This window comes from Phaenicophaeus curvirostris, chromosome 4, assembly GCF_032191515.1.
Source record: "Phaenicophaeus curvirostris isolate KB17595 chromosome 4, BPBGC_Pcur_1.0, whole genome shotgun sequence".
NCBI lineage: Eukaryota > Metazoa > Chordata > Aves > Cuculiformes > Cuculidae > Phaenicophaeus > Phaenicophaeus curvirostris.
Window position 1 is genome coordinate 52,909,470 of NC_091395.1, and position 23,101 is coordinate 52,932,570.

At 35.7% G+C, this 23,101-nt stretch overlaps 1 protein-coding gene across 2 annotated transcripts in view; it reads right to left on the reverse strand.

Annotated features, from left to right (window-relative positions):
* Positions 1-914: 914 nt before the first annotated feature.
* The window catches only part of SLC30A9 (solute carrier family 30 member 9), a 39,594-nt gene continuing 17,407 nt past the window's right edge, over positions 915-23,101 (reverse strand). Inside the window, exons 9-18 of one of the 2 annotated variants that reach the window (XM_069856124.1) lie at positions 20,372-20,474; positions 17,558-17,613; positions 16,980-17,115; positions 16,255-16,294; positions 15,735-15,806; positions 15,173-15,280; positions 13,344-13,509; positions 7,909-8,038; positions 5,481-5,594; positions 915-3,986 (exon numbers count right to left, since the gene is read on the reverse strand). In XM_069856124.1, coding sequence (XP_069712225.1) covers positions 3,942-3,986; positions 5,481-5,594; positions 7,909-8,038; positions 13,344-13,509; positions 15,173-15,280; positions 15,735-15,806; positions 16,255-16,294; positions 16,980-17,115; positions 17,558-17,613; positions 20,372-20,474 — 970 coding nt within the window. In that variant the 3' untranslated portion in view covers positions 915-3,941. The remainder of the gene's footprint in view (positions 3,987-5,480; positions 5,595-7,908; positions 8,039-13,343; positions 13,510-15,172; positions 15,281-15,734; positions 15,807-16,254; positions 16,295-16,979; positions 17,116-17,557; positions 17,614-20,371; positions 20,475-23,101) is intronic. The other variant, XR_011337379.1, reaches the window with a different exon arrangement.

The following is a 23,101-nucleotide window of genomic DNA, read 5'->3' on the forward strand; positions in this document are numbered from 1 at the left end:
ATGCAGAATTGCAATCAGTGTATCACCTATACAAGACATATCTAAAACTCTCCCCCGTACTTCCATTTACCAAAGGTGGCACAGCAAAAATCTCAATAAAAACTGAGTCTCCAGATACAGCTGAAAAAACTGCACACCTGACAGAATCAGAAAAGTCTGGTAATTTTGGCTAACATGATTTGTAGCTTTCAGAACAGCAATCACTATTGTCAACTGTTAATGAACAAGTAGGACAGTACAAAATCCAGTGAGCAAGAGTAGCATCTGGCCCTGCTATTAAAAACAGAAGATGCTCATAATGGCTTCAACCTCTAAAAGTTATTAAAAAAATAATATTTGTGTGGGAATTCCACAGAAGAGAACATCAGAGGCTAAAAAACCTTCAGCTTAAGTCACAGAGGATAAAGGATGCAACTTGTCCTTAAAAATATGTTTTCCTGTTTCCTCAGTCCCTGCTACTTCTAGACCAGAACACACAGCAGTCTCTGTAATAACAGTAGGCCACTACTACAATATGCTTAATAAATGGTTTAGAAAGTGGAAAAGTAGAGGGAGACAATAGCAAATATCAAATTCTGCAGTGTATAAAGGAGACAGTTTAGACTTGAAATCAATTCATGGGGGAAATAAAATTCTGAAGTGAATGTATCTTTTACAGAAAAAGGAATTCTACATGAAAACACGTTGTTATTATTAGTTTTCAGCCAACCTTGGCTTAAAATACATCAAGATCACTCAGTATACTGGAACAGTAGGGCAATTTTTTCAAACACTGCAAGTCTGACAGAATTATGAGACACTGTGTAACACATAAGCAATCCTACACAAAGCAAAGGGCAGTAGTACTTTGAACACAATTTGAAAAAAAAATAGAACTTGCAAGGCCAGTCTACAAAAAAAAATTATTTTAAAAGAATACACTATAATTGAAAAAATCCTAGAATACAACTCTATTGTTAGTTAAATCCTCACTTCTCCTTACAATCCTTTTCCTTAAAATCAATCTAAGAGGAACATTATGTAATTGCATTAGTGATAAAGAAAAATGCACTCCTCCACACTTTATAAGTTTTCTTTAATTCTGAGGATTCTATCATGTAAATGCATTAGCTAAACATTTTCCACAAAAACACTAAACCAAAAGTAAATGAAGTACTGGACCCACATCACCTCAAGTGTTAGACGATGAAAACAGTTAAAAAAAAAAAGGCAGTTAAAAAAAATGTCAAAACTATAGCAATCTCGAAACTATAATATATATTAAAATGTAACAGCTTGAAATTACTTTTCCTTTCCAACCATATAGGCTCAATGAATCAATACTTCCATCCAATTGCAAGACATATAAACTTACATGGTACTGCTGAAATCAGTCTGCCTGTCTCTTTTTGTGGTACACAACAGTTGTGTACTTTGAGGGCCCAGTTCCATTTTTATAAACGACCAGTGTGATTAGGTACCCAAAAACATTCATGTTCTAGCTTCTTAAATTTAAGATATTGTGATGCTATAATCAACAACATAACTGGGAGACAAGGATCTGATTTTTTATCTTAGAATACAAACAGAAGGTGTGTGGATGGCAATGCTTCTGACTCTGATAAGGAAATTACTATCAGAATTCATAAGAATTATAGTTCTGATGAAAAAGAAAGCATTTTTACGGGGTTTTGGAGCAGATATCCTGTAGGAATATAAACTCATGGCTCCTCTTAAACAAGATATTGGAACACGTCAGTATCAAGATAACATTTACTAACCTCTCAGTGAAATTTCTGCCCTGCAGAGTACACACCTACACTACTGATTCACCAGTAATTAAAGCATACAAACCACCTGAATCACAGTGGTTGTCTTTGCTGACTTCTCCAGTAAGAATATTTTACCAGTTTTACTTCTCTTCAGGTTTTTAAGATTTCTGGAATAACAGGTTTATTCAAATTCAAGATCCATATAAATGGAAGGAGGCTTTGCATTATCAGATTCCAGTGCTCTTCATGAATAAGACTAACATCAACAGAGTGCAGACTGAGATGAGCTCAAGTTTATATGAAAGGGTGAGGAGAAAGGTAAATAATAATACCATGTGCTAAAATACCTCTATTTACCTAATACAGCACAATTCCAAATTATTTTTAAACTGCATTTCATCAGGCTTAAATATACTAACTAGTTCTACAATAGAAGAAAACCAGATAAAGTAAGTCTTCTTTTGGATTTGCCATAATAAAATAATATTCTACAGTGAAGCCACCAGTGAAGAGGGATTATCAACAAAGGTACCAAAGAGATCCCTTCACTCACAATTACTGTATGCAAAGTCCTGTCTCTAACTAAACTCTGGAATGTTTTTCTACTTAAAATGACCAGCATGTGAATTGCTTTGCAGTTCTCAAAAGGTATGCTATTTTAAATTCTCATAATTCACTGATAAGTGACATTTAATAGGAAAAAAGCATTCTATAAAGCTTTTAGTCAAATCTGGATGTATTGGTCTCCACAATTATTATTTGCTGCAATGCTTATAATTTAATCCTAAATTGATTTTTGAAGACTTGTGTTTCATATCACCATTTCTCCTTTCAGCAAGTTATTCATTACTGAACATCTGAGTCACTACAAGAGTCTTATTACCACCTTTCACCCGTGTGCAATTCCTGTTTTGCTGAAACATATTAAAGTGCATAAGGGATTTTCCTCAGAGTTATTTATATGCAGTAATTTCACTTATATTTCAACTTGCACAATCAGTATTCAAGGTCTTATTAAAGACCGGATCTCAAAGAATCTGGTACACCTTGGGTGCCTACTGCAGAAAGCCTTCCGATTGATTACATACAATGCTAGAATTGCACATTTCAAAGTTATAAGCTCTAGGTGCTTATCTCAGGATTGATGAGGACCACTGACAAAAACACAAAGTGGTTTAGAATTCAGATAACAGATAAAGCCTAGAAGTAAATAAATTAAAAATACAATGTATTCATTAAATTATAAATAGTTCTAATACATTTGTTTCTCTAGTAACTTGCAACTACACCTCTTAAACCTTCTAGCAAAGACCATATCTGGCAATACAGTCTATTAAAATTTTAAAAAAAAGCCAAAAATGTCAGGCAATTTTTAATAAGCACTACCATAAATGGCTCCCAGATTACATCTGAAGATACTTACAAATAAGAGAAAAAGTGTCAAAGTAGAGGCAGGGGGGACAGGGAAGAACAAATTCAAACAGAGGAAGTTCACTAAAATATCTACAGTAATTTGTTCACAGTAACTTAACATACTCTGGCTAACCACACACAGCTGACTCCACTGAGGAGAAAAATATTACTTTTCTGAAGTGTGGCTGGTAATTATTACAATTGCAAAAAGCAGGTTTTTCCAGGTCATGGTACTTGAGAGAAGGCCAGCACCTGTTTGAAAGAATTTATCTCATACAGAAGAAAAACTGTGAAACAATTACAGAGTTGAAATATTACAATTAGTTTAAGGTTGGCAGGTTCCACTGGAACAAACTCTTCCTAGTTAATCTTAATATCTCCCAAGAACCTTTAATGATATCTTGAAAGAAACTAAAGAAGTGCAAACTGACTGCAAAGGGACACATGGAAAAACTAGGCATGTTGTGTATTTTCAGGCAGCTACATATGCCTAACTAAATCTCAAGTCTTAAGTTCTGAATTGCAGTAAATACACTCTGACAGACTCTCCTGTGGAATTTTAGTTACGTAGTTTTTTTAAATTGATTTTGCCATGGAAATTTCTGTCTGCAATTCCGATGCTCTTCTAGAAACAGAAGCAGTGCTAACACTCCAGGAAGGCTACATCAAAAGTAAGCGAGGTATGGTACTGAGATCACTGCAATTTCAGAAGCTTTTCAGTCCTTTATGCGACTTCTTCCCAAAATGGTAGCAACCTGAAGATTTCTTCTGCCAAGTCTATAGTATCTCCAAATCCACATGACGGACATCAGGATTTCGTTGCTGAAATAAATGGTTTTAAAATAAATTACTGGAAATATTCAAGCACATTTTTGCACGTGGATACAAACCAGCAGGTTTGCCAGCAGGCAAACATACAACAAGTACCCTTTTCTGGTAACAAAGGGACTATTTTAACACAGGAACTACACTGAAATGCGGAATAGCTTCAACAAGCACTGATGATACTACAAGCAATTATTTGAAGCTAAGTCAACTTCTTATTTCACAAATACTTTTCAGCATCATAGAAAAAGTACTTCTTATGCTTTATAAGGCATGACACAGCTCGCTTGATTTTGAAAAGGGAGTTAGTTTTTATATAAAACTGTCCAAATAAACGTATACCTACCTATCTATCTCACTTTAAAAAAGTTTTAACAGATGCTTTCCTGAATAATGGATAAGATTGCTGAACTAATTCGTTCTATGCCACTGAAGCTATTAATAAATATTCAAAATAGTTTCTATTAAGAAATATGCATGTTCTGATATTGTAGAAATATGTAATAGTCGCTACATGAACTGTATAGTCCATTAGAGGTTTACTGAAAGTCACCAATTTCAAAGTCATCCAACAGACAAAACTGACTAGCATATTTAATAAAGCACATTCAACAGCAACACAATCGCTGAAATCCCTGCTTGTACTAAAAAACAATACTCATGTTCATAAAGTTGTCATGACCCTACACCTCAAAAACCATGAAGAACTGGATCTGCTGGTGCTATTAAACTCAAAACCAGTATTTTGATTTTTAAACAACATACCTCTAAGGACAGAAACAGAAATATATTTATCAAATATATTAAACAAGGACAGGCATGCTTTTGAGCAGTATCTCCTGATGACCAAGAAAGACAGTCATGACAGGATTGTATGTGTCTGGCAGGCAGCATATTCATAATTCTATATCCATGTCAGAAAAGGTAAGATTAATAGCCATAATATAATTATAAAATCAAAAATGGAAGCAATCCTTAGTTGCATCAACCAAAGGATATTTAATCACAGAATCGGAAAAAAATGACAAGAAAGATACGACAGGCTTATAAAAGAAGTAAACATGGTACTACTTTGACAAGAGCAAAAATGTTGAGTAAAGCCCTCATCACATACCAATACATTTGATCCAATGCTAAGTACCAGAATATAAATATATTTAAAACTTGCTTCTTCACAACCGAAACAGAATTCACAGCCTGCAAATAAGCTGACATTCTGAGAATACAGTAACAAAGACACAATCGGGTCTCATTCACAAAAATATTGTTCAACAGTGGTATAAAACTGAACGAAATAAAAAATAAATGGATCAATGGCAAAGTAAAGGTTTGCTGCTGCTCAGGAATTAGTTAGTTCTACAGCAAGAAAATCTGCATTGGGATTATCAACTTCATCCCCATTCCCATATTCACAAAACAAAAAGTAGATGCAGTGGTAAGTTTAAAATATATCACAGAATAAGCACTGCCTAATAAGCAACTAAATTTTACCTTTAGGTCCTTCTCAAGTCTGTCTACTTCAGCTCCCAATGTGTCAATAATATTCTCACCATGCTTAAGCATGAATGCTTCTAACTCTTCAAGGGTTTTCACTTGTTGAATTTCCTAGGAAGAAATCAAATTTAAGAGGCTGAGATATGGAAAAGAAAAGAAAGGAATAACATGACTAAGGGTCCTGACACATTTCAAGTTTGGGGGTGGGGGACAACACAGAACAACCAAACATTTTTCAGCTTTTGCCATTTCCTTTCAAAATGTCATCTGTTTTTAAGTTTCAGACACAGAAGAGCAGCATCTATTAAACGAAAACAGCTGGCTTATCATTACACCTACACTTGATATAAAACCTTCTTCTAACTTCAATACATTTCCTCCTTTATTTTCCAAATAAGTTTAGGGGATTTCAATCATTTTCTCAAAGTTTCTGGGGTAGCCCTTGCTCTCAGCAAGACAGAGCAGGATACACCTGTGTATTCTTTCCTCATTTTCATACATTCTTGCTATTCCATTATGCTGGTACCCTGGGCACCACGTTGCTACCTCATCTGAAAATCCACAAGGATTACTATGAACGCTGCTGTAAAAACAGCTCCTGTATAATATCAAAAACTTACAAGGCAGTTGACAGAACTCAGACTAGGAGACCCACAGAATGCAAGACTGAAGGAATTGAGATTAAGGAAGACAGGATGCTACACTCCTCTCTCCAAAAAAGCAGAGACATCAGAAGCACGAGAGTAGGTACTATAGCATTGCTGTGAGCCTTCCTTAGGAGGTCTCACGCCAAGCTGGCCAGAAGCCATTTGCCCTGCAGTATCTCAGCCATAGGTTAGGTGATACAGCTGCAGTATGCTTAGGACAAACAGCTTATTACTAACAGATAAAGCAATCATTAAATAGCTAATTCTTCTTGTGTATATAAGTACAACAAAACATCACTTTCCTTCACCCCACCATTTCTCTAAAACTGAAGAGGAATAATGTAATTGCATGAGCTTAAATGATATTCCCACCATAATAATCTATAACTACAATCATGGCATGTCTACAAGAAAAAGAAACGAGATTAACCTGAATGACAGCACTTTAACAAATATTTCACAACTATAGAAAGAGTAATGTTGATAATACAGTATCAATAGTTGAACTAGCTAATTATATAAAAAATTATAGAGCCAAAGGCAAGCACTACATCTGCACTTGACTTCAGGTGGCTGAGTCCTGCTTCTGAAAGCAGCTACCCTTCAACAACAGTTTTATAGCTGACACAAGGTTACTACATGAAACTAAATGGTCTGTGTAAGAAACAGTTGCCAACTTAGAAATAGTCAGGAAGAACTTTCCCAACAATACCAGTTGGAAAAAACAGTTAAAGTTGTATGCAATCGTGAAAGGGAATCATGGGTAAACAACAAAAGCTAACAAAGCCTTTGAAAAGAAAAGTAGCACACTAAACAGCTGCAAAAGCAAAGTAACTAAGACCTAGCAATATAACACCAAGCAAACCTGCAGTGTCTCAGATATAAAAAGTTCATAGCACTCTTCCTCTCAAAAACATATTAAAATAGAAATCCAATACATTAACATATCACTGTACTACATATACAATATACATACTTTCTTATTTTGACATAAAAGGGCATTTGTAAACATTGAAACATCAATGGTTTAAAAACTTACAGTAATTTAAATGTAAACTCTTGATAACTTCTAGGTTATGTTTAATGGACAGACACCTGACACCTACTTTTCAGTCTGAAAGGGTAGCAAAAAAGAAACTGTTCTTTACTTCAGATTTCATAGCTTTGTTTTTTGCTGAAAGCAGTTTTGCCTTTCTGTTCTGAAGAGAGGAACTAAGAAAAGCTAATGTGAACAATGTTAAAATCAAAGTCGGACAGTTAAGGGTGGCTAATTGTTAAACACTGACAAAATGCTAAGACATGTGATGCAAGCAATTTATATGCAAGCCTAGTCTCATTGGCAGAATCTATAAACCATAACACTGCATCTTCAGTGTGAGAGGCAAACAGCTCAGCCAAAACAGATGGTTATTCTCAGATGACGGGCTTCCAGTTTTAACTAGAAATCCTGTGATCACAAAAAATTTATTGCAAAAATTATGTTCTCATCAAAATTATTTTGGATAAATCTCAATTTTCTAACAAAAGAACTGAATAAAAAATACCTGCTCTCCTACCCAGGCCCTACTCAACCCAGAAGGCAAGTATTTCAGCAGCACACAGTATCATTAAATGTACAGATATTTAACACACCGACACAAAGTAAGAACATCTGCAAGCCTTCAAAATGAAGAAGTAGAATGTATCTCACCGACTTGAAAATCCTGGGTTTAGACATACTTGAAATTGGAAAGTAAATATCAAATATGGGAAGTTACAAAATAATTTTTTAAACATACTTGCAGCAGCTGTTCAATGTCTTGTTTTTCCAGGTAAGAACGAGTTACAACTCGTCCGTCAAAGTCTACTTCTGCCTTGAATCTCACTTTGCTCATTCCCATGTCTGTGGCTTTAACATCATGAATTGCTCTGAAACACATAATTTTTAATGAAAATGTATAACAAAATAAAACAAACACCTAGCTAGTTTGAATACTGATGTTAACAACATCATCACATTAAAATGATGGTGCAATTTAAAATGAGCATTGCTTTTGACTAAAATATAGAAGAGTGACCACAAGAACATCACAGATTTAGAGCTAGACTAATAGTATAAAAAACTCCATAAAAAGCAATAACTCTCCTATTCCAAGTTAAACTTTAAAGTTGCGTTTATTTGCTATTGCACAAAAGTTTTTGTGCATATACATATATATGACTCTACTTAACACTATTTAAGTACTCTCAATTCTGAGATAAGTAGCACTAATTTATTGACCATTACTGAAAGCGCACATCGTAATTATAGAAGTGTCCTTTCCTAGATAACTACAATTTCTAAAGGCATGACATTTTGGAGAATTTTCTATTCAAAGTTACATTGATATAAAAAAAAAGTTACAGATACTGTGTTTGGAACTATTTTTTTTGATAGTACTGTATTATTGATCATGACTAATAACACAGCTATTTGTAAATGGTGAATTAAAGGTTCCTAACAGACACTAGAACACGGAAGTTGCAAAATGTTTACATTTTTCATCCTTTGAAAACTTGTATTTCTATGGCATAGTTTGTTCCAGGTTGTTAGACAAACTTAGTGATATGTGAGCATACATAATAAACAAAAAACCCAATTTTTCAGGGATAATAATATAGGAAGTAATACAGTAAACTCTATTTTTTTCTAATTACATTAACACAAACTTTGTTTATATTTAAAGCCAAGTAGAATTCAAAATTGCCACTGCAGAGTAAGCTTCCACATTTTTCTATATCAAGGCAAGAAAAACAGTGAGGACTAGAATATGCGACATAAATCACAAGGAAGTTTCAAATTTCTGAAATTTTTTCTTCTGACATTTCCAAAGCAAAAGGAGTATCTGAGGTCAACTATAAAATACTCCAAAGACCTTGGTTTTATTAAGAAAAAAATGCAATCTTGACAATTTTTTGAAATTCTAACACAAAATTTAGACTCAACAATAAAGCTTGCTTGATGGAAAGTACTAAACCTTTTTTACCCTCATTCACCCTAAATTATGCAGTTTCACAGCCTTTTTATATTTAGCATGCCCTTTGTCTTAAACAAATGTACTTTCCCCAACTAGAAATGTTTCTTCTCATCTGACTGTTTATAGATTAGAATTAGCTTCACAGGGGGTGTAGGAAGAAAGCAGAAGGCATAGGTTTTGGAATAAGCCCACTGGAGTGAGCAGCCAACAAAGAACAGGAAATTTAAAATGAACAGTCAAAGGAAAATTTTATGGAACATTTCTTGTAATGTTCAAGGTGCAGGAAATGTAAGCACATTAAAAAAAAAGAAATATAACATGAACTAAATATAGAGACACCAAAAAAACCTTCTTAGTAAACACATAAGCAGATTAGAAGAACTATCAGCTTACTGGTAGCAATAAAGAATTTCCAACTCCAACAGAATTTACACAGCTATTCTGTGGGAAGCTACCAAATCCAAACAGTATTAACTGCAATAACCTAACTGGCAACAAACTACCTCCTTACACAAGAGGGTATTTAAGATAACGGATGTGGTTTGATGAGAGTTATTGAAGAGAATTTGAACCCATGTGATTCAAATATGTTGAAGATATATCAAGTGCCTATCAGAGCTAAGCAAGAAGATAACAAGAGATATTTGAGATTCTCATTAAGCAGTAACTTGATAATGAAATTCAGTGGAATGCAAATGTGAAGGAAAAAAAAGTCTACCTTACTGGTTATAATCTGTTCAGCAAAGATAAGAGAGCAAGTCAGGATGAGAAAAATCACTAATAGTTCAAAAACACAAATGTGCATGCTATAATTTAATCTACAAAGCTTGCTTACAGAAGCTTCTGGATGGCTAGCAGACATCATTAATTCAAACTATGGAAAAGAGCAAGTTTCACACTAAAGAAAAATTTCTCAAGAGGATGTCAAACTATTGGTTTTCAGTCATCAGCTGTAATGCTTTTTTTTTTTTTCCCTTCATACCACAATGACAGATTTTCCAGCACCACAGCAGCACAACTATCCAACAGCTATTACAATGAAGTAAAAATTAAAGAAACTGTCACTAAGAATAGCTTATGTCTAGGGATCTGCCATTACACTCCATAAGAACAGAATAAGGACAGTCTGTACCACAGCATACATTTTATTTCACCTTTCCAAAAGCCTAATTTCCTAGACTTCAGTCAAGCTTAGCACAAGAAAAATCTAGGCATCCCAAAGGTGTGAATTAGAGTTAAGAAACGAAATTTGTGTAGCAAAAAATAAAATCAAATCATTTTCCAGCTGAGAGTATCTCTGATTGAAAGCCCATTCTGAATCACGACTAAAATAAGGGCTACAACTAGAAAATACCAAGCAAAATTAAAAGGGAAATAAATATCCATAAGCCTAAAAAAGAAATTACGAAGTCCAGCAAGCCGATAGGAGAGTCATTAAAAAATGGTATGGTCTGTGATACAAACCAACTTCTTTTTAAGTACAGCAGAAACAAAGGATAACCTAGAAAAAAAGTCTGCTACTAGACGAAAACACTAAAACCATTACTAATGATACAGAATAGGCAGGAGCATGCACTAGGCATTGTTTTCTTAATCTAAAAAAGCAAAAATGTATTATTCCAACAAAGCATTTCTCTATTAGTAGCAGAGAAGCAAACTGGACGTTTAAAAGAAAAAAAGCTTTTAATTCAGTAGGCTTCATAACTCGCATTCAAGAGTAAAAATAACTACAAACAACTTCAAAAGCCAATTAATTTTCATCCTGCAATACTGATGAGAAATAAGAAAAAGAGAAGATTAAAAACAGTGTCAAAATTTAAGAATGAGAAGTGAAGCAAACCATTTAACTAAATACAACTTCACCTGACAATCCAAGTAAAAAATAGAGAAAAAGGTGGGAAAAAAATAATATTAAGAGCATTAATTCAAGTCATTCCATTACCTGGTAAAAAAAAAATAGCTGAAAAAGATTATATATTTTAGTACAGCATAAAAAATATTTGTCTGATAAATCAAATTCTCGATAGCTATTAGCAAAGCGTGATGTTCAGGCAAGCTACTGCTGGAATATTAAGTTATAAAGGTGGTAGTGATGATAGGAGGCAGAAATGAGAACCTCTGCATCCTTTGGTCAGTTTGCATCTAAAATACTTTCTGATAAATACTCCTAGTATATGCTTACATTCTCTAATATACATATGTCCTTTCATACTTGGCAGAACACACCTGAAAAGAAAGATTGCAAATTCTCCCTAAAAGAATAAGGGAAGACTGTTCTGGGAAGCAGCAACTACAAAAAGGCTTGCTATGAGGTGCAGTTTTACAGACGAAGACCCTGAAAACATGAAATAAAAACACATCTCAGTCACAGTTGGAGAGATTTTCACATTTGGTGTCAGCAGAAAAAAAAAGTAAGAGTAGGACATACTGCTACACAACCCCATTTAAGCAAATTAGAGTTTTAAAATGCAACAAAATGCTGAAAGTCTTAAAAGCCCACGGCTATAGTGATGAAAATGTACAAGTAGCCCTTTGAAGAAATACTTGATGATAAAAGACTGTCTCATTTCACAAGAAGAAGTTGAAAACAAGCAAACCAAAAATCCTAACTAACCAACGGCTGGCATAAGAAAAAAATTAAGAGTATTTTTTTCCCTGAATTACACTTGGTTACAAGCAAGGGTATATACATTTACATCTCAGAGAATTCTGAAACGAAGATCAGGTGTTTTATTAGAAGATGTAAATTAACCAAGCTCAAGATATTAGGGCTGTTACAAGAAGCACTTGGTCAAAGACGAAGTGTGCACTACAAGGAACTGCATAATGTAATGGATCTAAGAAAGAGATCACCCAAGACAAAGTGAATACAGAAGCTCCTACAAATAGGATTGTGAGAAGTACCTAAACATGTACTAAAGCATATGTAAGAAGTACCTAAACAGGTACTTAACAGGTACTTCTAACCTTGAAAGAAACACGCACTTTCTTTTCAACTCTTCACTCTTTTTTATGTTTTGTGCTTTTTTAAAATTGTTATTTCTTGTTTAAAAATTGTCTACAGGAAAAAGGAGATTAACTGAGTCTGCTCTGCTGACAGGTTATAGCCATCTACAAAATAAAACTGCGCTTGGCATAGGAGAAATTTTATTATTCCAGCCTGAGACAAGCAAAGGCTACCTGTGCACTTCAGAAAAAAAGAACTACAGAAGTCCTATACAAATAACCACATGAACTTACCTGCTGTGACACACCACTATTGGCACATGCTGCACCATTCAGACTAATCCAGGGCCACCACAAATACTTTAACTGAGTTTAGTAACTGACATGAAAATTCTAACACAATCCTATTCCAAATATGAATCTTGTTTAGCTTTGGGAATGAAAGGAATGTTGCTCAGACCTCTTGCTTTCAACTGAGATAATGCAGCACTTAGCTTCTTTCAAGCATTCTGGTGTTAACTAATCGACTTATTTTTTTTCACTAGGAAGAAAAAGCAAGCACTAAAATATTCCAGCTGATTTACATAGAAATACATTCCTGAACACAGATTAACAAATAAACAAAAAGGGGGCTGCTCCTAAATCAAGGTTTACAGTCAGCTAAAATAGTTCCTTGAAAAACATTTAAGCAAGATTTCAGAACTATGATGAGCTATATGTTTATTTCTCTGCAAAATGCAGATTTCCAAAGAGGAAATTAGCATTTGAGTTCATCCTGTAAGCATCTAAAACGTAGAAGCTTTTACATCATATTACTACTGCAGCTCTTCACTGCCAAATACTATAGAACTCCAGACACTGAATATTAACAGTAACAAAATGTAAATAGATATCTAAGTGTTAATAAACTATAAAAGCAACATTACAGTATCATTTCAGTGCTTGCATTTCATGCATTTGAAAATAGTTTCAAGCTTGTAATGGCTTTCTCATTAAGTCATTGTCAACTCCCATAAATAATGTAACTATTAGAACATATTTGCAATTTTATTTCAGCTGTAAGACATCTGAGGTGTACGAGTATTCACTTCTTGAAATTCTTAGCATAGAAGTTAGCAATAATTAAGACTCTAAAATCTCAATATGAAAGAATCGACCCTAAAATTAATCAATCAATCTCACAAGTTTTAGCTCATTTAAAGTGTTCAAACTGGTTTTTGCGAGTTATTTTCCTGCTCTTTGTTGTTCTTAGTAGAGGAAAAGGTTCTTACCTTACAACAGGATCACTTTCTAGTAGCTCAGTGAGTCGCTGCAGTTGTTCAGGTTGAATGGATCGTCCCAGCAGGGCTTCAGTGTTAGTGTAGATTAGAAATGCTGACACAGTTCCTAACAAAGTTCCAACACCTAGAGACCCCACACTGTCATAATAAGGGTTTCCTAAACAAGACATGTCAAATTAGTTTCAGAGAGCACTTCTGAAACATAGCAGATAATTCAGATTTCACACCGAAAGATGTACAAAGTTTATGGGGGGTTTTTTTCAGTTTTTTTAGGTTTTGCTTTTTGGTGGCATTTTTGTTTGATTTGGATTTTGGGACGCTTTTAATGCATTGGCAATTCTTACTTAGTGAGGAACAAGATGAAGCTGGAAGAAAACAAGTTATCATAAGATAAAGTCTCAAGTCCCTCCTGCTTCCTGCAGGACTAATAAATGAGTAAACTCTAGGCAGCTATTTGGGTTTCTGTGTATAGTTACACTTTTATTAATATAAAATTACATTCACCTAAACACAGGGAGTAGCACAATAGTCTGTTCTTTTATCAATAAATCAAAATTGCAAGTATTAACCATTTCTTGAATACAGTAGTTACATAATGAGTTTTAAAAACAAACATTTGTTTATATTCAGATTTGTAGAAGCAGTAATATACTTTTAAATTCATGAAGGAAATTAGAAATGGAATAAAAACCTATGAAATTTTACTCATTAGAAGCCACAAACAAACAAAACACACATTTGGTTTTAAACAATTGAAAACTCAAAGTCTGCATAAAAAGGGAAAAATAAATAATCTTCCCTCTTTAGAAAATGCAACTGTGCAGCAAAGACAGACTTCAAATCAGCTGCCATACAGATCATCCTAACTACATGAATTAGGCTTGCCACACTGTTCAGGAGCAGCTGTTGTAATCTGAACATAAAACTAATACCATTGCATATAAAAACGAAGGAAGGAACTGCTCTCTTAAATCCTCCTACATGCAGATGGAGATGCACACCACTGAACAAGGAAGCTCAAATGATGTTATCCCACCATGGCACAAAGTGATTTACATAACTGACTACAATAAATGTATCTGGGCTGGAGAACAAGTCTTACGAGGAGCGGCTGAGAAAGCTGGGCTTGTTTAGCCTGGAGAAGAGGAGGCTGAGGGGAGACCTCATTGCTCTCTACAACTACCTGAAAGGAGGTTGTGGAGAAGAGGGCGTTGGCCTCTTCTCCCAAGTGACAGGGCACAGAACAAGAGGGAATGGCCTCAAGAGGGAATGGCCTCAAGCTCCGCCAGGGGAGGTTCAGGCTTGACACCAGGAAAAATTTTTTCACGGAAAAGGTCATTGGGCACTGGAACAGGCTGCCCATGGAGGTGGTTGAGTCACCTTCCCTGGAGGTGTTTAAAAGAAGGATGGATTAAGTGCCAAGGGGCATGGTTTAGTGACTGATAGGAATGTTTGGACTTGATGATCCAGTGGGTCCTTTCCAACCTAGTGATTCTATGATTCTACCTTTAGTAAAAATACCTTAATTTGTATGACAAAAGGAAGTTTGATCTATCTGCATGTACTCTTCCAAGCTTAACCTCACCAATAACAGACACAAGAAAAAAACAAGTTTTTCTAATTTTCAATAGTTTCAACTCAAACTACTAGAAATCAGATCAGAGAACAGCATAAAATTCTAGAAGTTTACATAGTACAAGTATCAGAAAAAGAGTAGAGATGTATTTAAGTCAACCCAAATAACTGAAATGCTCTGTGGTCATTTCATGCACAGAAGGAAATTCACATCCTGCTTGCCTCAGTATGAGACAGAATTTTACCTGTTAAAGAAGTCAAACCCATGCAGGTAGCAGCTACGGCCACACTCAGAACTGCTGCAGCATCCTCCAGTAACACCACATTTGTACTAGGATCACGACTCTGTACAACTGTGTACACAACAACAACAAAAAAATTATATTGCTTTGGAAAGCTTAGCTTTACCACATTATGCACAGTATTTAAAGCACAGTACCAGCAGCAACTTAAGATAAAAAATTCTGTAAGTATATATAGCGTAAACTGAATTTTGAACATGCACATACTTCTGAAAGCATTCATTAATGACAACTAAAGAATCTCCTCCAAAATGTTTGAGAAGTTTAAAGGGACATTTATCCTGATAAACGCAAGTAGTTTAGTAAAAGTATGTTAAGTACTGTTACTTAAATCAACTGCTTTTCACACTAATGTGCAAAATGTATTTGCCACTAGAACAGAAAACAGATGAACAAAGCAAGAGGGAAAGGAAAACAGACAAAATTGTTTCTATTATTATGCAAGTACAGGTAAATAGATTCTGTTTTAAATAACCACATACCTTATTGCTATAACGACACATACCATATTGATAAAATGACAGACCCTTGGCTCGAGCACTCCTGCGAATTTCATTTATAGCAACAAGAAGGGTAGCTGAAACAACACCAAAGTAGTTACTGAAAATGTTTAGAGGCAGAAGGATTTGTTTCTGCTTTGAAAAGAGGGAATTTTTTTTTTATAACATAGCAACAGGTCATCAAAAAGCTCTGTTTACTGATACTTTGAAAAATTACTAAGCAAAAAGTTACCTTCTTTTCTACATACATCTCCAACAGAAACTGGAACAGTTATGTCCATTGATAGTTTAACACCAAAAGGAGATTTTATATATACTTTCTCAATGATATGTTCTTCAACTTCTTATTATACAGACAGATAAGAAAAAAAATTCCCACTATTTTTTTTGTTTGTTTATGACACAAGTATTTGCAACAGCGCTCAAAACTTTACTGTGTAAGCAAGGATCAATTATTACTGCAATCACATTGTACTCTTAGAAATAACAAATACTTATATAGAAATATTTTTTGAAACTGCATACCTCCTTCAGATACCAATGACCCAGCTAAAATGCAGTATGCCTGTGTGAAAAAAAAGGTTTTGATTATTATGTTATATGCATATTTATACAGATCTCTTCTCCACAGACTATCCAAATGCAGCATTCCAGAACCCCATTTCCCACTGAGCCTTGTAGTTGTCCCTAAACAGAAGCCCACCAACAGTATTTGAATTATGCAATATATGGCAATACAGGAAAGGAGGACCTCTCAAGAGATAAGAAAGGAAGATGCAGGGTTTAAAGCTCATTTTGCTGCAAGATCAGCTATAGTTTAACATTATTTTTTCTTAAAACATTTGCATTAAGGATGGTTTGAGTTAATTGTGTTAGGATTCAAACTGCTGTGAGTGTTAGTCTCTTCTCCCAGTAAAACATGATAGGATGAGAAGAAATGGCCTTAAGTTGTACCAGGGGAAGTTCGGACTGGATATTAAGAAAAATTTCTGTACTGAAAGAGCAGTGAAGCATTGGAACAGGCTGCCCACTGAAGTGGCGGATGCACCATCCCTGAAGGTATTCAAAAACTGTGCAGATGTGGCAGTTTGGAACATGGTTTAGCAGACATGGTGGTGTTGACTTGACGATCTCAGAGTTCTTTTCCAACCTTAATGACTCTATGACTCAGAGTGTGAATTTCAGACTGTGCTGTTATTTTCTATTAAGTCATCAATGTTAAGATACAATATTAAACAAGATTAGCTTACCCAGAGAAGAGATTCTATAGGATGAGGGTGGAGTAAACCTATGATCCCATGATACCAAGAAAGTCCTGCACCCATCATAAAAATGCCAACCCCACTAATCAGGGAGGCAATATAGCGCATGTTTGTGAAACCATACCTAGATGGAAACAAAGAAAGTAGTTTAGGAAAATGAGAGTCTATATCTCTCCAACCATATCTCAATTTTTTGCACTAATTTTTACATGCCTTAAATACAACTGGGCATCTACTCAACACAAAACTGCTAAAACCAACTTAATTCAAGGGGAAAAAAAAAAGCCACCTGGAAATCTAGTACACAGAAGGATATCAAGCACAGCTATTTTCCTAATCTGTTTTAAAACAAGCTATTTACGTAGCAATATTAGCTCCTGTGAAGACACTGAGGACTTTACTACAGTAAAAAAAAAATATTAATATCACACACTCTCAAACAATTTCAGAAAATCATACAAACGATACAAACCAGCGGATTAAAAAGAACAATGTGACCCACAAACAAGAACTGATGTTACTCCTACATATAATTACCAAAATCATTATTTACTCAAAAAGCTTACGGATGACTAGGGTCAGGCGTCCTTGCAGACTGACTGATGCCCAAAGCCAGCAATGCCTATTTAGGACAAAAGGAAAAAATTTCTGTTAAAAAAAAATTAATTTAGAAACATTCTATATCAATTGAACTTGAAAGATAAAGGCAGATGCAATTTGCTGATCTGCACATATGCTTTGTTACTGATATTTTGTTAGATCTGGAATATAATCCTCAAAACCTGTAATCTAAATCTACCACTCCTAAAAAATTGTTAATTATAACTGTATGTGCTTTGGTTTAGGGCTCAATTGCTGAAACATAATAACAAATACTAAAATGTAGACATTTTAGCCTTCGCAATAGCTAGCTGCTTTGAGGAAGCAAGATTTCTTATGTTTTCCCCAAAAGCACATACTCAAATATTTGAGCAAATCACCCCACATGTCCAGTGGAATATTTAACTTTTACATTTAAAAAACTGAACATCAATTCCACGTGTAAGTGGTAGATAATACCACTATGAAACTTGGTTCACCGACAGGGACATTTAGCCAAATGAAGATCACACATAAAGAAATACATGGGGATGTAGCCTTAAACTATGATCAGTGAGCTAATAGCACCTCATCTTCACTTTACAACTGGAGTAGCAGAAAGATTGTGTAAAACCATTTATAGAAAAGTAGCAAACAAAATGTGAGTCCTCTGATCAGTCTTTCTGGACAGAGAAGCACACTAGACACAACTGAAGCAAAAAGGTAGCCAAAATCATGAAATTATGTTAAAATGCTTTTTAAGATGTTAAGTCAGTTATACGGTTCCATACATTCCTCAAATTTGGAGGAACACAAGACTGTTGCATTTTATGAGTTACAAACTACCAAAGGGCTCCTCTGGCTTGAGATGCAGAAGGGTTTCAGTCGCTTATTTTCAAGTATTTTTTTGTTTCCAAAGCCTGGCTATATCAAAAACTGCAACAAGAAAGATTCATTGCACACTGGGAAAGTGGGAGACTTCAAGGTCTTGTAATGAATGCCTCAAGCATACTAAAGAAATGGTGGGAAAAAGCAATATTAATTTTGTGCACTAATATTATATGTCCAGCTCTGAGTCTGCCACAGTACCCATCAAAGCAAATGTGCAAAGTATGTGGCTGCTTGCACTGAGTAGCCGCTAAGGCAGTCTAGGAATAGAAAAAAAAGCAAAGACTAAGCAAAGTCTGTCATTCTATAACAATAATTGACACGTATTTCAAATAAACATTTAACCAAAGCAAGAAAGAGATGCACTTTGTACCTAACTCATCTTAGTTTCAGGCCCCATTTATAATCCCTGAAGTAGCCAAGTACAGTTCTGCCTCACTACCAACTTCTCTCTTTCAATTAATTTCTAAAGAAAACTTTAAAATCTACACTCTGACTTGTCTGATTCTTATATCAATACAAATTAAAAACAACTCAATTTTATTTTTTTTTAATTACCTGGACAAGCACTCAATAATACTTCAAGATGACAAATACATCATTCTTTGATGGGTGGGGCAGGCAGCAAGGCAGAGGGAAGTGAGCATGTAACCTAAATTACTGAGATTTTGGGCTGACTCCACTTCCTAAACATAAGGCCAGTCACATTACGCATAGGCATTGCGACAAACAAAATTGAGTCTGTCCTGGGACTTATTTCCAAATGTTTGTATACTTGACAAACCCATGTGGAAAATAATTGCAACTGAAGTAACGGAACAATCAACTATATAAAAAAACCTGAATAGTTTAAGAAAGAAGAACAGAATTAATTGGGGCAGGCGGCTCGAAATAATGCAAATATAGTATAAATAGCAATTATAAACAGAAATACTAGTCCCAACACCATTCAAATAGATTTTATATATAGTTACAGGTGACTTTCTAGGTTCCTTCTGCAGTTAAGTCTTCTAGACTACGTCAGTTACTTTATTGTGAGCTTACAAGCCCTCCATCAAATAATAGAGTAGCTATAGAAACCATTAGTTGAAACCACTAGTTTTGACAAGTAAATTTGCAACAGAGTAACAACAGCTTTTCATTCAGACTGGGAAACAGCAGAAAGAGCTCTGGTCTTAGCAATATTTGAACGTGAATTTCTGAAAAAATACGCCTTCATTTGACTTGTTTGATAAAAACTGTATACAACAATAACATTACTTTGTAAGTGAAATCTGCTTTTGCCTCCAGGAAGTTACAAACTATTCAAGTATACTGTGCACACACAGAAAAAAGTTCACACAGAGCCCGGGCTTTGTAATCTGAGTGACTGAAACCAGAAATTATTTAATAATAAACACCCGCTTCCAGGTGAAACAGTTTATATAAACACACCTTTAATACTGCTTTGCCTCAAAATTATTTAAACGGCCATTAGTTTAAGTCCTAGCTTTTTTCCCTCCTAGAATATATTACTATAGGTCCTAAGGAGCACACAAACCTTACAAACAGTACAACAAATGTTTGCAGGTATTGAACAGGAAGAGCACAATAAACACACACCACAGCAGAATCTAAAGGTCATTTTTAGTAAGAGTTGTGGCCAGTAAACTTGGAATTTGTCATCTACTAGCAAACTTTGTAAAGAAAAACAAAGTATTTTGTTGCGAGCTGTAGTCCTCCTAAATAAAATAGTTTTCATACCCCTGGTGTTTATCCCTGGTGTTTACTATTTAGACAGAATAAGCAAACTGAAGAATACCAGTAGACTCAATTATTGCTTTTAAGTGTAATACAATTACTGTAAGTATCTGTCTTTATTCCTGAAAGATAATTACAAGTGCTAACTTAAGCAGAATGGAAGAAATACTCACCTGGTTGCATGTGTCTGCTAAAGAATGTATGGCTTCTGAAAACATACTTGCAGAACCCGTGTAAACCCAAGCAAGTAGCTTAAAGAAAAAATTCAACCCATTTCTGGAAACAAAGAGAAGAAATAAGATAAACAACAACAGAATATTTGGTAGTATTTTCATCAAAACCATAATTCTACATTACCTGACAGCAGGTAAATCTAAATATCAGTTCATCAGAGACCTGGACAGGCAGATAAGGTGCACACATCTTTTGCGTGGTTACTGTTTAAAAGTCTTTTCAACTAAACTTGATATGTAAAGATATACAACTTATTTTTCCAAAATTGTTAGCTTCTAAACAGTCCTGAATAAGTTACACTTCCTGAAAACTGCCATCACATTCACTACCTGGAATAACTAATTGCCTACCAGCAGAAGAATACAAGCCTTAACATTTTCCTTTTCGCTTTCTTCAATCCTTTGCCTCCCATGCATCCCCTTCCAATACTGTAGTTGCAAGGTTCCCCACTTCAGTCTCAGCCTAAGCAACTCCCAGCAGGATACAAACGTAAGACACCAGACAGGAAGACAAGGCTGTCATTAGACTGCACTGTAAAAATTACCTATGGATCTTTTCCACTAAGATGTCCAGTGTGACTTGTCAAGTCTATTTTAGGTTATGAGCTCACTGTAAGGATTGTGTTACGCTGTCCAGAGAAAAGTAACTACTAGCAAGTCTACATTCTCACCTTAAATTGCCATTATCAGAATCGGTAGATTGTTACAGTCTCATTGTAAAGAAAATCAGAGTAGTGAATAATATTCTTCTGTATTTTTATTAATATATTTGAGTGTAGCTTACCGGCAATTTTTACAAGTATTCAAATGAAATTAAGTGTTATAAACAAGTATTAACAGCATCTAGATGCATTTTTTAACAACCACATGCCAAGAAATTACAATTGTTAGAAGCAGCACATGAAGCACAAGTCCAGCCCCTTGCCATACTCCAAATTATATAGTTGACTAAATAACATTCACTTCCAAGTGAACTCCTTAAAGAATTTCTGTGAGAGCAGATCCACTTTAAGCAAGAGGTAGCAGTTTTCTATACCTCCTTCCATGCAAAGACCTGAGTGTGTTTTAAAATTTTTAATTTAGTCTCACTACCTCATGAGACAGTGAAGCATCACCATAATTTACAAGTGGGAAGTAAAAAAAATGCATAAGTTCCTGGAGAGCCCAAGAAGAAAAGGAAGTTGTTAAAACATTAAACTATAATTTGAACTCCCTGTGTTAATTACAAGTTCACAGCATACTGCATCTTTAGCACAGAAAGAAAATTAAATAAATAAATTCCAGTCTGACAGCTTATCTGAGGGTACAATTCTTCTGTGGGGCCCCCACCTGTTAAGGTGACAACAGGAACTCAGGTGGTATTTTATTTCATCCCTATAAATTTTGAATTTGTGCGGAGATTTGACATCCTATAAATCTACAAAGAAATCACACAAAAATTTTCAATTGTCAGGCCCAGCAAAATCCACCTGTTAATGATGTCCTTAGAGTTGGAGACAAAAGACAGAAAGATGAAGAGTGCTACACAGGAAATAATTATAAGAAATCTAATAAGCCTACAGAGCCATCAAGGCTATTTTATGTTTCCTGTCCGACCAGATGTTCATATCAATATAAGATAATAGTCATGGGGGTGGGGCGGGGGGGGTTACGGCAAGTAAAATATGCATTGCTTTAAAAAACAAATTCACCACTACATCTGAAAACATTAAGTCCTATAAAATCCGAAGTTCTGTTGAAAAAAGTTCTGTGAAGAATTTTTTCCTAACGTCCAGCCTAAACCTCCCCTGGCGGAGCTTGAGGCCATTCACTCTTGTCCTGTGCCCTGTCACTTGGAAGAAGAGGCCAGCATGCTCCTCTCTACAACCTCCTTTCAGGTAGTTATAGAGAGCAATGAGGTCACCCCTCAGCCTCCTCTTCTCCAGGCTAAACAACCCCAGCTCTCTCAGCCGCTCCTCATAAGGCCTGTTCTCCAGCCCCTTCACCAGCTTTGTTGCTCTTCTCTGGACTCGTTCCAGAGCCTCAACATCCTTCTTGTGGTGAGGGGCCCAGAACTGAACACAGGATTCAAGGAGCGGTCTCACCAGTGCCGAGTACAGAGGGAGAATAACCTCCCTGGACCTGCTGGTCACGCCGTTTCTGATACAAGCCAAGATGCCATTGGCCTTCTCGGCCACCTGGGCACACTGCTGGCTCATATTCAGTCAGTTGTCAACCAACACACCCAGGTCCCTCTCCTCCAGGCAGCTTTCTAGACAGACTTCTCCCAGTCTGTAGCACTGCACAGGGTTGTTGTGCCCCAAGCGCAGGACCCGGCATTTGGCCTTCTTAAACCTCATGCCATTGGGCTCTGCCCAGCGGTCCAGCCTGTTCAGATCCCTTTGCAGAGCCTCCCTACCCTCCAGCAGATCAACACTTCCACCCAGCTTAGTGTCGTCCGCAAACTTGCTAAGGGTGCACTCGATGCCTTCATCCAGGTCATTGATAAAGACATTGAACAGGGCTGGACCCAGCACTGAGCCCTGGGGAACCCCACTTGTCACTGGCCTCCAGCTGGATTTCACACCATTTCCCACCACTCTCTGGACCCGGCCATCCAACCAGTTTTCCATCCAGGAGAGTGTGCGCCTGTCCAGGCCAGAGGCTGACAGTTTCTGAAGCAGAATGCTG